Source organism: Brachyhypopomus gauderio, chromosome 13, assembly GCF_052324685.1.
Source record: "Brachyhypopomus gauderio isolate BG-103 chromosome 13, BGAUD_0.2, whole genome shotgun sequence".
Lineage (NCBI taxonomy): Eukaryota > Metazoa > Chordata > Actinopteri > Gymnotiformes > Hypopomidae > Brachyhypopomus > Brachyhypopomus gauderio.
Window position 1 is genome coordinate 2,608,129 of NC_135223.1, and position 15,664 is coordinate 2,623,792.

Below are 15,664 nucleotides of genomic sequence, written 5' to 3' on the forward strand. Positions count from 1 at the left end.
ACAGCTTATAACTACTTATAACAGATCCCATTCAGTCGTGATGAGGGTAGTTAAACAGGAAGGCCGTTGAGATGCCATACATGACCATGACAGATGTCACCTACATGCACACAAGCGAAAGGGGAAAGTTAGGGGCGTTTTCTAAAGGAATTAAAATGTGGCACGTTTCTGTGAGCACTTAGTAAATCACTTTTTTCGACCGTCTGTCACAGCTAAAGGTTAAATGACAAGTGGGCATTTTCTACTTACATGCTTGACTTAACGATTATATACATATCGGTTTCAATAGTGAGAATAAAACGATACATGTACACTGTTAATTCATCAGTGACATAAACAGAACAAAAATATGTACGTGACATTCATGACATTTTGACCTCACAGGTCCATTTAAGTGTGTAAATCATCACGAAAAATTGTCGTAGTTATCCGTGAATTGTGAAAACGCCCGTGAGCGCGCGAGTGACGCCACCGCAGCGCGCGACACCGGTGACGACGTGATGACTCGTTTTGTGGTGATCTGTGGAGCGCAGCAGACGTCCACGCGAAGACAAGCGCTCGCCGTGCAGAAACATCTCACACGCTCGTTTGTCTGTGTCTGACAGTCTAATAAACCTCGCGGGGTAGCACAACATTGCACACATTCACACCGGTCCTTTAAATTGCCACAGGCCTCAGTGTCTAAGGTTGTTTCCTACACCCAGGGCGCCTTCTGCGTACAGAGGAGATCTTTCACAGCTACAGACTTGTTCCAGTTTACCAGAGGCGCACAGGATTGCCAGTGTAGGTAGAAAAGCCACAATTTGAGAAAACACAATAGAAACATCCAATGTCAAGTAGCCAGTGAGGCTGGCAGGACAGTGCTCGCAGCAGGAACCCCAGGACGGCGGGCAGCCTCGGAAAACCGCAGGGGAAAGATCGGACTCACAGTGAGAACATGGTACGGGTTGAGGTGGAGAAGGAGATTCCCATGTGTGTATCTCTGCCTATCGAGGTGATAAGCCCCGAGCAGAACTTTCCTTTCTTGAACACCACACTGGCGGACCTGGGCATTGAGGAGTGAGTTCTTAACTTATATAAATTACCAGAGTGCATCTTCAACTGTATGTGGAAATGTAGTAACAGTACAGAACTGTATAAGTTAAACTTCCTATGGTTTTACATTGTATACAAAAAGTATAACTATCTCATTTTACTTTAAATTTAACCTAGCAGTGGGCCACTGCAACTAGTTTTATTTGAAGAATTGTGTTGAAAACTGCTCAAATGTAACTGCTAATGCATGCAATTACCGTAATTCTTCTCATAAAATGGAGATTCATTTATTGCCAAGTGTCCCAAGATCATTTATCAGTCATGTTGCTCCTAGCGATGTCTGACCATCACTAGCTGTTATTCTGAGTGTGTTCTGGGTAGTGATTAGTGTGTGTGTGTATAGATCAGCTGTAAAGGAGCAGGTGGTGTGGGTGGACACCAAGCGCACGCAGGTGAGGAGCAGGTCCGGGAAACTGAAGGAGAAGGAAGTGACGGTGCTGGAGGTGCGAGTTAGAGCGCAGCCCCCCGGACGGGACAAGTGCCAGGAAGTTCTCTACAGCACCGAGTCGCACACGGACCGAGCGTACTGCCGCAGCGGGGTGGCCATCCTGCCCTGGCCCTACCTTCTGCCTGGTGAGGAGAACCAGCCATTCACTTTAATCTCAAAATGGCTATTGAAGACACTATAGAAAGGGAAGATGGTGACATTAGGAGAACACCTTTCCACTTCCTTCACGAGCTGAAAATGAAGGCATTATTTACTTATGTTCATGTCCAATGCGGACGACTGAAATTTTTAAAATAAGTCCAGTACAGCATATGACCAGAAAGGTGTGTTCATTGAGCCCAACTCAAATAAAAACACAGGTCTAAACAGATATCACAAAGAAAGCCTGTTATCCCCTGCATGTGAACATTGTGTCCTACAGGAGCCCTAGTCTTGGTAATGGTAATTTGACTTTGCCATACTGAAATCATGCTCTGTAACACTGACGGTTTTACAGTTCGTCCCAAGGCCTCTAGTAACGTGTGAAGGGGGTCAATTCGCCACTCTCAGCTTCAGTAATGTGAAGCGGGCTAACTCACCACTCTCAGCTTCAGTCATGTGAAGCGGGGTAACTCACCACTCTCAGCTTCAGTCATGTGAAGCGGGCCAACTCACCACTCTCAGCTTCAGTAATGTGAAGTGGGCCAACTCACCACTCTCAGCTTCAGTAATGTGAAGCGGGCCAACTCTCCACTCTCAGCTTCAGTAATGTGAAGCGGGCTAACTCACCACTCTCAGCTTTAGTAATGTGAAGCGGGCTAACTCTCCACTCTCAGCTTCAGTAACGTGAAGCGGGCTAACTCTCCACTCTCAGCTTCAGTAACGTATAGCGGGCTAACTCTCCACTCTCAGCTTCAGTAATGTGAAGCGGGCTAATTCACCACTCTCAGCTTCAGTAACGTGAAGCGGCCTAACTCTCCACTCTCAGCTTCAGTAATGTGAAGTGGGCTAATTCACCACTCTCAGCTTCAGTAACGTGAAGCAGCCTAACTCTCCACTCTCAGCTTCAGTAATGTGAAGCGGGCTAATTCACCACTCTCAGCTTCAGTAACGTGAAGCGGCCTAACTCTCCACTCTCAGCTTCAGTAATGTGAAGCGGGCTAATTCACCACTCTCAGCTTCAGTAACGTGAAGCAGCCTAACTCTCCACTCTCAGCTTCAGTAATGTGAAGTGGGCTAATTCACCACTCTCAGCTTCAGTAACGTGAAGCGGCCTAACTCTCCACTCTCAGCTTCAGTAATGTGAAGTGGGCTAATTCACCACTCTCAGCTTCAGTAACGTGAAGCGGCCTAACTCTCCACTCTCAGCTTCAGTAATGTGAAGCGGGCTAATTCACCACTCTCAGCTTCAGTAACGTGAAGCAGCCTAACTCTCCACTCTCAGCTTCAGTAATGTGAAGTGGGCTAATTCACCACTCTCAGCTTCAGTAACGTGAAGCGGCCTAACTCTCCACTCTCAGCTTCAGTAATGTGAAGCGGGCTAATTCACCACTCTCAGCTTCAGTAACGTGTAGCGGCCTAACTCTCCACTCTCAGCTTCAGTAATGTGAAGCGGGCTAATTCACCACTCTCAGCTTCAGTAACGTGAAGCAGCCTAACTCTCCACTCTTAGCTTCAGTAATGTGAAGTGGGCTAATTCACCACTCTCAGCTTCAGTAACGTGAAGCGGCCTAACTCTCCACTCTCAGCTTCAGTAATGTGAAGCGGGCTAATTCACCACTCTCAGCTTCAGTAATGTGAAGCAGCCTAACTCTCCACTCTCAGCTTCAGTATCTGCTGCTCACTCACTTTAGGAGCACAAGATGCATTTGTCCTGTTTGTGCAGAACTGAACAGCCCAGTCTGCTGTAAGTAGCGAAGAAACAGAAGTTTGTGTTTTTTTGTACAGCTGAAAATGGGCTACAGCCCGTAGAGATGACGCTGGCCGTGGACACCCAGGCCCAACTGGAGAACAAAGAGGAACCATGAGAGCTGCCTAGTGTGGAGTGAACAGTCTCCCACAAACACTGAAACCACCAGCCAGAGCAAGCGAACACCACAACGCATTTTAATCAGGGTCCTGTTTCTTTGAACTGCATTTACCCACACCATACCGACTACTATAGCACTGCCTGAATACAAACGTGTTATTTCAGGGAGTTTAGTCCTGGCTTGGGTGGGAATTTAGTTAAAGGAGAAAACTCAAACATTCCACAAATGGTGGTTACAATTCACTGCATGTGTGTAAAGCAACTGACAAACCTTACTCGCTCATCCCATTCAGTAGAAGCTTATTTTAAATGAATTGTTAACAATTTGCATATCCTTTAAATATATCTGCTTGTCATCTTAACCAGTTTGTTATTATGTAATTTCTGGACATTAAACATTTTGAGCACACTGTGGGAATATTTGTACTCGTTCTGAGCTACTATGGACTTGCCTCTAAAAATCTAAATATTTCATAAATAAAAATGTTTCATAAAAATGATTAACAGTTCATTTAACAACCCAAGTGGCGATATCAGCATGACTGCAGATTTGTGGAGTGATGTATGCCAAATATAGAGTGACAAGCATGTATTTGAATACCACTTCTTCCTTTGGTGAATTCATAGTTTCACTCATAGCTTCACTCTGTTGTTACAGAAGCAGCAGAGCCGACTAGCAAATAACAATTCAAGAAAAAAAAGAGTGTGACAAATGACAGTGAGACTGAACACCGCTGCCCCAGAACAGTTTAGTAGGGAAGTGCCCCAGTGTGGAGAACTCCAACGGTTAAGGTCTCATGTAGTAAAAAATCCCATTAGAAATTCATCATTCCAGCGGGAGCGGTGGAGAGGAAGCCGAGCTACGACTGAGCAACGGCTGCCGTCAGCTTGGTCCTCTGTTCGGCAGGAAGTGACATCACAGCACTCTGAAACTCCTGGGAATATCGGTGGGCAACATCCCTCAGCAACATGATGACCGTGTTCTGGGTGTCTAACGGGGACAAGAGCAAAGTGAACAGAATTCAACATCAGATCACTGGATATCCGACAAGGAGAAGCAAACAGAAGTCCACCACCGTCACCTGCATCGACGTCTTTCGTCCCCAGCGTGTGTGTTGCAGCAGACAGCACTGGCGCCATATGACCAACAACCTGAAATGAGAAATAATTGAGTTATAGTATCAATAACTAGAATAGAACAACAGGACACAGGCTGACAGGAATGAATGGAGCATTACCAGCGCTGGGCTGTGGGAATAGAGGAAGGCCAGGCAGCCGTAGACCGTCTTATTTTCCTCCATGTCCTCCTGCAGAGGGAGGCGGGCCAGGAGAGCAGGAAACACCTGACGTGTAGATATGGTCCAGGACCAAGACAACAGGAAGGCGAATTACTACTCAGGTATGCAAAACACCACCGTGACGCAGACAGACTGCAGCAGCAGGAGACCTGCTGGTACTAGCAAGCTACACCAAATGAAGTGGCCAGAGAGTGTACATATATTATAGATGATGTTAGAGAAGATGCCCCCTAGAGGCATTTGATGAAACGAATGAACGAATGATAAAAATTCCATCAAACTTCCAAAAAAGGACACGAGTGGGAGGAAGCAAGTCCCTTCGCGATAAACGAGCACAACTCTGTCCACTCTGTCTGCAGTGTCCCTACTCCAGCTTACCTTAGACTATGGGTTAAAGCAAGAAATTTTCATTTGACTGATGAATGAAAAAGACAATGCCAGCAATCACTGACAATGTGGTGTAGTTGGGTCAAGGCCTCTTTTGCCTAATTCTACACAATAAACACATTTATAAAATATATTTATCTAAACAGCCTGTGTAAGGAGAGAAGAGAGAATCTATGAAGCGACAAAATGCAACATCTGAGCAATAAATGTACATAAATGTTTATATAATGGAGTTATCTGGGGGTCCTCCTCCAGAAAATTATTAAAAGATCAAGTCAAATTTAGTGAATCCTGGTGAGTTTTAAAAGGTATGAAGCTCTCTTGTTTTTATCAGATTCACTATTGCAAAAACATAAGCAGTAAGATTACCTGCTAAGTAGGTATGTTACAAAAAAATTAAATGTCCAAAAATGGCAAATTAAATCACACCACTGGATAGAGCTTTTAAATACAAACAGAACACCACCAGCCATGTTAAATTGGTTTATAAATAAAAAAGTTGACATTTTAAATGGAAGAAACGCACCCTGCAAACATGACTTTGCGCTGAGGCTCGGCATGCGTGAAGTTACAAAATTGGAGAGGTGCACGACCTCGCGAATCGACAACGCACGTCATGTTTGCGTTTATACACCTTTACAAGGTGGAATTAAAGCACTTGTACGTCACTTTCAAGGTCCATTTCAATATTTCCCAGCACGTTAAACTTAATTAACTTAATATACTCGATATAATATAAACTTAATATACTCGAAATGATTCGAAATAATTCGCTTTATCACATTATTTAATGGTTGTTTACTTTCAAAACACCCAATCTTAACGTCTTCACGTTCTCTCTTGTTTCGTCCTGGAATTACAAGAGGCTCAACGTAATACAAGAGAACTGTTCAGTCAGACAGATATTTGTTGTGAAACGAAGTAGCTACAATTTCAAGCATTTTCAAGTACTTTAGCCTAAATTCCAGCACTCTTGTGCGGAGTCACGCGCTACGGTAACTCGCAAAAGTATAATCCAGCCAGGCAGGAGGGAGGTAACTTTTCTACGTAATGTCCGAAAATCAGAAGGCGGGATGACCCGCAAGTCAATCAAATGACACCGCCGTCAGCGGTGAAGATCCAGTGAGGGGATCATATTTCGGCCTCAAAGCAGATAGCACGCATGTGTGTGGTTTATTATGATTCGACGGATTTTTCCCCCAAAAAAACCAAATGACGGAAATCTGTCGTAGTGACAGAGAACTTTAACCCATGCCTTAGACATTACAACTTTATGATTTATAGCACTAACAAAACAAAACTGCTCGGGGTCCTGAAGACGGACGGGACACTGGCCCCCCCAGGCCGGCGCAGTACCTGTTCAAGTGGGACACCATCCACATGGCTCACGATCATCCTGCACAGGGCAGCGCACAGATTGTCGATCACCCTGCGGTCCGACTCTTTCACCAGGAGGTTGGAGAAGAGAGACAGCATCATCGGGTAATCGCTGCAGGCCACAGTGAAGGAGGAACCGACAATACAGGTATTTTTCAGATGCAGAAGAGAGAGCTCTCAGAGAAGGATACGAGGCGACGATGGGCCCGGCCGCCTGAGCCAGAGCCCCCAGCCCAAACACGCTGTTGTTCCGCACCTCGGCATCGCTGTCCTTAACCCCAGCCACGAGCACAGGCAGCAGCCGATTGGACAGCCGTCCGGCCACGGCCCCGCCCCCCTGCGCGTCCGCCAGGGACTGCAGGGTCTCGCCCAGCGTGCCGATGGAGAAGGAGCGGTCCGCCTCGGTGCACGACGGCTTCTGCGGGCCAGATCAGAGGGGACGGGGTTCTGGGGTTACTCTGGTGGAGCCCAGTGGCAGGTTACTGGTACATGTATTTTTGTTAAAGGGGTCTCACTGCTTTGTTCACGATGAGGGGCAGCAGGTCGTTGAGATGTGGGTAGAAGGTCTCGGCAGGAGCGACTGAAGCCAGGATGGGAATTCCCTCGCCGGCGAACTCCTGCAGCATGGCGTCGTACTCGGCCTACGACACACGACAAGGTCTCGACACGGCATCCTGACAGCGTACAGTATTCCTGCCCGTTTCAGGTCAGTGGGTGAGAAGATGAGGAGATGAAAATGAAGGACCTGTTGGTCATCGTCGTCCGTCTCATCCCCTCCTCCATCCTGACAAACAGTCTGTGAAAGGAGAGTGTGAGAGGGGCAGATTGAAGAAGACACTAAACCATATGAAGCGCAGCCCTCTAGAAACTACTCATTACAACCAACTAAGCCCTAATCAAATAACCCGTTGTAATGAGCAGCAGCAGGTGGCTCCCTGGTCTTGGCCAACGGGGCTCTGCTGTAGCTGTAGCCCAGGCGGGGAGTCTTCACCTTCTTCTTCAGCACGGCGCCGATGGCCTGGCTGATCTGGGCCAGCCTGCCTGGGCTCTGCAGCGCCTCCTCCCTGCAGGCCTTGACCACGGCGTTCATGGCCTCCAGAACCCCCATCACCACGTGACGCTCACGCTCCTGCTGCACCGCCTCCAGGAAACAGGGCAGCACCACGCCCAGCAGCTTCTGTAGGGCTGTACACACACACACGCACACACACACACACACGGCATAAGGCGCTGGGTAAAAAAGACATTCATTAACTTCTTGGAGAGCTCATAAACAAAGCAGAGGTCAGAGAGGGGAAAGATTTTTAAATGTACAACCTGTGATGTGTAGTTTAAAATCAGTGCAAATAAGAAAAATCTAAATTTGTGTTGGTGAGAGAAGGATGGAGAGACACAGAGTGAGTGGTGTGTGTGTGTGTGTGTGTGTGTGTGTGTGTGTGTGTGTGTGAGAGAGAGAGAGAGAGAGACAGACACGCACCCTGGTGATTAACCTCAGTACGATTCTCCTGCCACACTTTGTGCTGAGCTCGGCAGAAGTGGCCCATGGCACCGAAGGCAGCTCTCCTCACGTCCTCATGCGGAAACTGATGTGCATGCGCACACATGCATGTGGGGATGGACACACACACACACACAAACATTTATTGCATGAGAAGACATGCATGTGCATTTATCCACATGAATCCATTACCCACTTTCTCATGCGCACACACACACACTCACTCTCTCTCTCTCTCTCTCTCTCTCATTCAGAACTTACATCACGTAGCTCATAGACTTGTTCAAAGCTCGGCTCAAGAAAGGGCTGGAATGCAGCACTGAGAACAGGAGAACCACTTCATTAGTCAGGGTGTGTGTGCAAAGATTCACCTACATCTGAAGTAGGTAAGGCATGATCTGATGTAAATGATACACGTGTGTGTGTGTGTGTGTGTGTGTGTGTGTGTGTGTGTGTGTGTGTGTAAAAGTGTAAGTAGTAAAGTAGGCTCTTTACCCAGTGCTGAAGGCAATTTCCCCCAGGGCATCACAAGCATCCTCTTTCTCATCAATGTACGCATTTTCCACACTGAACCTATGAAATGGGGTTTTTAATTGTTTTTTTAATTGCATCAATAACCAAAAATACCTTAAACGTTAAAAGGTGGGAGGGGGTACAATATGAAGACATTATTCTATACACGCCTTTTAAGTGAGAGAAATAATATAATGCAAAACAAAAAAACCCCACAAATATGTCATTGCTAAATTACCCAGTAACATCTTCCAGATCATTCTCTCCATCTTCCTCCAACACTGCACTGCCCTCATCATCATCATCATCATCGTCATCGTCCAGGAGAACAAACTGCTTGTCCTCCTCTACATGAGCCTGAGGGGTGGTGGAAATGCAACTCTTAAGCCTCGGTGTATTCAGTAGTTCACAGATTAAACCGAACATTTATTTATTTACTGGTGTCCAGATTTTAGAAAGGTAGTGTATATTTAATTAAGATCATTAGAGGTTCTAGAGTTTTGTAGAAGTAATACTACAACACAGAAAGCTCTTACCGTCACGCCCTCTGTGGATTTGAGTGAGAGCAGCATTAGTGTAGTAATGGCAGTAAGGTGAGGATTCAGACTCTCTGGACTGATGGTAGACACAGCTGAAAACAAGCTGTACCTGGTGGGAGGAGCAGAAGGGGGGGGGGGGGGGAGGGAGAGAGAGAGAGAGAGAGAGAGAGAGAGAGAGAGAGAGAGAGAGAGAGAGAGAGAGAGAGAGAGAGAGAGAGAGAGAGAGATATATATTGGTAGCCGAGGTCATTTTTCTGAGAATTAAAGTAAATTCTGTAAATTGTGTAAATGTCATAACAGTTGGGTGGAGAAAAGGCTGTGATAAGACTTTGGGAGAGTGGCAGGACTACAGGACTACATACAGTACTACAGGCATGGCAGTCATGGCCTAGTGGTAGGGAACTGGTCTTGTGACCAGAGGGTCGTGGGTTCGATCCCCAGACCAGAGGCCATGACTGAGGTGCTCCTGGGCAAGGCCCTAACCCTCAACTGCTCACTTGAATGAGATAAAAATGTAAGTCGCTCTGGATAAGGGCGTCTGCCAAATGCTATAAATGTAAATGTACTACAGTGGCAGGACTACATCCAGTACTACAGTGGCAGGACTACATCCCCCATGCTCCACTTCTGGAAGAGTTGATCACTAAGGCTTCGTACGTGCATCGGCGCAGGTCCGGATCATCCACAGCATTAGTGAGGTTCAGACCCAGCAGCACACACTCCGCTGCCAACGGACTGAACACATCTTTACCAACGGTACGGGCTAATACAGAGAGTGTGTCTGGGGGGGGAAGCGAGGGAGAGAGAGAGTGTAAAGGCTCTCATTGCAACTTTAAAGATAGAACACAACATTTCTAAATAAAAAGGTACTTTTTGTGATCCCTACCCAGAGCCTGGGTCTGCAATGACCTCATCTCCTCCCGTGTATCCGTCAGGAAACCCTTCAGATTGTCTATCACAGGGCAGAAATAGGGCACCAGCATCTCTTTGGCAGCATTAGCTGGGAGGGAAGAAGTGAAAAACATTATTAGTTTGGGGGACAACAACCACTGAGGAAATAATTTAATGAACGGTATAACCAAGGCAGAGATCCCTTTATGTAGAAAGGCATGTCTTCATGGAGATTCAGCTATAGTTAATGGTCTGATGTTTCCTGGCTGTGTCGTGGTACCTATGGCTCCTATAGCACTGACAGCAAGCTCCTTCAGTTTGAGGCTGTCTGCGTTGTTGAGTGCTGAGAGCATGGTCTCCATAAGAGTGGGCAGGTAAGACTGAATATCATCACCTGGTCATGAGGGGGAGGAAGTGAACATGCGTTATCATTAGCATAAGAAATGAAAGAACAAACCGCCCCCCCTCCACCACACACACACACCCCATCACCCCCAAACCCCCACCTTACATCATGTGAATTAAAAAATAAAAGTCAGTTTATCATGTGCACCATTATAGCAGATTATAACAATGGCTGAATAGTTGAGATCATCCTGGTGCTGTTGTGTTATTCTGGTCACCTGTATGGCAGGTTGTGCCACCTTCTTACCCAGGTTCTCCAAGAAGTTCTCCAGGGCATAGAAAGCTTTGGTGACGTGGCCGATTTTGGCCTCTTTCAGAGAAGACATGTATCCCAGTAACAATGGCATCAGCTCTGCGTGGTATTTACTCACTTCAGGCTGCAGGAGACACAAATCAAAACACTCACTTGATGTGCTCACTCTAAATATCACTGCCTTAAATTACATGTGGTTTTTCCTGCATGGAGAATTACAACTTGCCACAGTTATGACTTTTGTCAAACACTAGGGCGTCTTGGAACCCTTATTTCCGAACAAGTGCCATTTTATTTTTTATCCAACAAGTGTCGCACTGCTTTGAAGATGGGCAAAAACAGTACCCTGTGCTAGGTACACTGTGCACTTCACTGAAATTAATTCAGTAAAGTGTTCCCTCTGTAAGCAGTCTGGGATTCACTTATGAGATCATTTACATGCTACTGTTGTTTTATTCAATAAAACAAAACATGTGTTTTTAATGGCAGGACCAGAAAATGTTTGAGTATACAGTCACATTATGAAGAGAATCGGACATCTAATATTTTGTGAAACTAAACAAATTATTTGTAATTAAAATAAGTAGAAAATAGTCCTGCCTTACAAGCGTATTTTAAATGAGGCTGGACAAACACAGTGGTAAAACCTTTAGAGCTCCTCTTCCTTTCAGTCCCAGCAATGATCTCCATTCAGTGATAAAGACGCATGTCTGAGCACCTGACTCTTAAAGACATGCAAATGTGATGGACGGCTACGCTGAATGCAACACCTGATCCACGCTCTTTTCACTAGCACTTAAAGCAAAGTTGTGCCCAGGAAACGCAACAATTCATGTTAGCGACCGGATTTGGTGAACTGGTTAAGCTGCATTTATGCCAATGCACCTCAAAACCTCCACTGTTAACTCTAATGAAAACAGTAGTTTGTTTATATTCGATACGAATTTCAACATCTTCGTTCAAAATTACTCTAACTACATAAGTACACCTGCACTGCTCGCAAAAATGTGTCTGCTTGACTCAGAGGGAGATACGGTGCATTTGCATATGTGCGCCCAGGATCAGGATAATAGCACCTCCACCCATTCTGAGGCAGGAAGAACCCTGCTCACCCCCCCCCCCCCCCCCCCCCCCCCCCAATGTAGATGTGCTCATTACACCGCATGGGCTTAAACATACACCATCTTACCTGTAGGTACTCAGAAAACTGACCCAGTGCAAACAGTCCTGCACTCCGCACGACCTGATTATCGTCAGATAGGCTGTGACACACTGTTTGCAGCATGGATGACAGCATCCTGGTACACACACACACACACACACAATGTAACAAGAGGTTCATTTATTTCTGTATGTGGAGAAGGGTTGAGTGACGAACGCAGCCTACTTGGTGCGGATGTGGTCTGCACAGCCCTCTGCCAGCACTGCTAGACTCATGAGTCCTCCCTTCCTTTCATACGGGTTCTTACTGGCCAGACACGCCTGGGTCATGGGCATCTAGCAGGGAAGAACACCGCTACTCATTAAAGGTTACAATCTGCAGAGGGTATCAACTTAATCATGTTTGAATGTGCTTACTGACCAGTTGGTTAAAAAGCTTCTCTGGAGGCATATGAAGGGCCATCGTGTCAATCACCTGCTCATTGGGATCACACACACACACACACACACACACACACACACACACATCAGCCAGAGCAGTTCTTCTTTATACATTATAGTGTCACTACCGGTGATTAAAGGGGAGATTTTGCACCTGAGCGGCAAAATGCTTGGGGCTCTCACTGTCACTGCTGCCGTCACCGTTTTCCTCGTCCTCTGGGTCCTCCTCGCCAGGAGGGGGCGCCGCACTCAAGATGGGGAACACTACTTGCAGGATGGGAGTCAAGAGCTTGTGCTTTAACACAGCCTGTAAGAAGAGGGACTAACTGATCCATCCACTCCCTGAGAACAAGTGTGGGCTCTCCAGCTGGTGGCAGACACTGCGTTAACCTCCATATGACGTGTATTAGTGGACAGGAGTACCTTGCTCTTAAGCCTTATGAGGAGGGCTAAACAAGACAGAGCCTTGACACGCAGAGAGTCGCTGAGTGAACCATCTGCACTAACCTAAACCAAGAGTGAACACACAAATTAATGCGCGCCTGTTCTTACGTTAGCACTCAACACTGTACACAAAGTTGATTGTTAATACCCACTTCCAAGCAGAACTGAACAATCTCGGCAATATAAGGGACCACAATGGAAACCTCACTCTCCATTAATTCGTCAAGAACCTCCATGGCTTCACCGGCCTGATCCTGCAAAACGAACCAATCGATCAAAGAAAGTGAAATGTACAAGAGGTCAGTCGGATGTCAAACTCAAGCCAAAGACAGTGAGCAGGAACAGACATGCTGAACTGCAGTTCCTCAGCTTGAACAAAGAGCACACAATAGAACACAGCTTTTGGGCCTTTAGCAGATAGTTGAAGTGAACAAAGGAGGTGATCAGTGCATGCGCTGCACAAAGAAGCCTTACCTGGTCGGCCCGAATGAGGTGCTTAAGAGCAATCATCAGTTTTGGGATTAATGAACGCATCAGGTTCTGAAGAACAGGGAAGAAAAGAAAATGTAAATGTTTCTTCAACAATCCCACGGAGCATTTACGACCTCCTTGCCCAGACCAAAGCTCTATTCTTTGTGAAACAGGTTACACACATCTTTAAAATCTTATTTTCTGCTGCTTACACAAATATATGCACATTTAGCTGATTTAACACTAGAGTTCATGTCACTTTCTTAAGATGACCTAAATGGTCTCAGGTCAGTTAGGTTTAAAATGCATGCGTTTTCCCAAAAAATGTGGCCACGTATGACTGCTAACCATCTCCTCTGTGCCGGTGTAAGGTGTGATGGCGGTGAGGGTGAGGATACAGTAGTACAAGGCAGTTGGGTTTGTTCCATCCTGGAGCACCGTGGCAAACAGCTGGAGCAGTTTCTTGTAGTGGGGCTTGAAGGGCTCTGGGTTAGACTCCACTACTTTGCTAAGGAGCAGCAGACCCAGCTAGAAAATATGGTCAAATGTAGAGAAATCAAGAGTACAGTGCATCTGTATAATCCAGGATTGTAATAAAACATGTCCTGATAAAAAAGATTATTGCATGTACCTAAAAGCACCATTTTACACTGTGAAGATTATTGCATGTACCTAAAAGCACCGTTTTACACTGTGATCAATATCTGACCAACTGTGACCACTACCTGTCTGTCTTGAGGACTGTTGCTCTGGGTGGACTCATTCAGTAGTTTAAGCAGCGCAGGCCAGCGGTCAGGGCTCTCGTGTTTCACCATCACTGCACTCAGCTGAGAGAGAGAGTGGCGAACTGTGTGTCTAAATTGGAAACAGATACATTTGCATGTATTAAACTTAGTGTTACTTTGTAAGCACTTGTAAAGTTAAAAAAAAAAAAAAGTTCACAGCCAAAAAAATGACTTACTCAGTTTCTTGTTGAAAGGCTTGCAAGACCACTGCTTTGAGACTGGGAGATCAAAAATATGTTAAGTCTTGTGTTTTCCATTAAGCCACATTTGAAATACGGAATGACTATAGAAATAAGAGTTGAAATAAAATCTTCAACCTCTCTCTATGATCTAAGCTGATCTTCTTCCAGTGTTTCTTCACTCTCATTCTCAACATGACCGCAGCCGATTGCCGGATCTGAACAAAAACAACAATGTGTCTCCCCAACTTGACAGAATATAACATGACAAAATGTAAGAAAGTAAGAGAATGTTGTAAAAGAATGTTTCCAGCATGTTGGGCTACCTGTGGACTTGTGGACTGGGTCATAACTGCACATAATGCTGGGATGATGGCTGGGTCCTTGAAAGCCTGTTTCAACTGAGCAGTGGCCTGGCACGGGAAACGACACATTAAGCTATAATGCAAATTAAACGCAACATACACTTGAATGGGTTGCTTCTCTGGATACCTCACAACATTTGCTAAAACAAATAATCAATGTAACTATAGTGTTTTAGCTACATCACTGACCACTGTCAGACAACATTGCTATTGCCGGCATCTCATATCGTATATGAGATGTGTGTGTATATATTATGTATTATATATATATATATATATATATATATATATATATATATATATATATATATATAGACAGCTAACTCAGAGGGAACTTGGAGAGCTTGGTAGCTTATACAGCTCGTTCATTCAGCCCATTCTATAGCTGATATAGCAGAATACATTTAAACATTTCAGTCAAAAGGTGAAATAAGTTATCTAACCTCGCAAACTTAACCTAACTTACATGTTTATCTTACCTTCTGAATGGCTGCGTTATCAGGCTGTGTCAGCTGAGACAGAATGTGCTCCAGTTCGTCTGACATGTCGAAGCTGAACGTGGCCGCACTATAACCCACCAAACCCGCTACACTGTATTAAGCCCCTCGACACCAGCTAAAGAAATGACAGGCAGCCGGCCGTTCAAACAGCACGGGGGGATGAGGCGAGCTAACGTTACCGGTTTGTTAATGGAAAAGAAACTAAACTAAGTCGGATATTATGTGTAATGCGGTGGTGTGTCGGGCGGTTTTCACACGGCCTGAGGAGAAATAACAGGCGGCGGTTGAAGTTCGGGAGACGGCCGTTAGCTCGCCAGCTAGCGCGCGAAGTTCTGTTGCTAACCAAACTTAGCACGCGCCACAGAAGGAACGCACGAGCCGATATATTAAAGGGACCGTGGCTACAAACACGTGGCTGAGACCATTAAAACCAAGATTTGGAGATTACAGCGGCGCAGAGCGCCGGTCGTTGGCAGGGAGGGCTCATTACTGACATTGCACGATACATGTCGGGTTGGAGAAGTGTTTCTGGATACAGCAGGATAAATTGCTTTACCATTATTAAAAAGAATGGTCTTTATTCGTACGCCCTTCCAAAGGTATTTT

At 45.7% G+C, this 15,664-nt stretch overlaps 2 protein-coding genes across 2 annotated transcripts; one reads left to right on the forward strand and one right to left on the reverse strand.

Annotated features, from left to right (window-relative positions):
• Nucleotides 1-890: 890 nt before the first annotated feature.
• LOC143473605 (uncharacterized) lies at nt 891-4,035 on the forward strand. Its single transcript, XM_076970672.1, has 3 exons — nt 891-1,059; nt 1,439-1,668; nt 3,470-4,035. Exons 1-3 carry the CDS (start codon nt 938-940, stop codon nt 3,547-3,549), a joined length of 432 nt encoding a protein of 143 aa, XP_076826787.1. The 5' UTR covers nt 891-937; the 3' UTR covers nt 3,550-4,035.
• Nucleotides 3,606-15,435, reverse strand: ipo4 (importin 4). The gene is made up of 30 exons (XM_076970671.1): nt 15,038-15,435; nt 14,520-14,606; nt 14,332-14,411; nt 14,191-14,232; nt 13,955-14,084; nt 13,578-13,757; nt 13,233-13,298; nt 12,911-13,012; nt 12,738-12,821; nt 12,469-12,621; nt 12,295-12,348; nt 12,100-12,209; nt 11,902-12,010; nt 10,707-10,836; nt 10,335-10,448; nt 10,050-10,163; nt 9,821-9,944; nt 9,161-9,272; nt 8,863-8,981; nt 8,607-8,684; nt 8,373-8,430; nt 8,091-8,196; nt 7,605-7,798; nt 7,359-7,409; nt 7,129-7,254; nt 6,805-7,031; nt 6,593-6,725; nt 4,790-4,894; nt 4,634-4,703; nt 3,606-4,542 (listed from the first exon to the last, which is right to left on the reverse strand). The coding sequence occupies exons 1-30, from the start codon at nt 15,101-15,103 to the stop codon at nt 4,412-4,414; spliced, it is 3,255 nt and encodes a 1,084-aa protein (XP_076826786.1). The 5' UTR covers nt 15,104-15,435; the 3' UTR covers nt 3,606-4,411.
• Nucleotides 15,436-15,664: the final 229 nt, after the last annotated feature.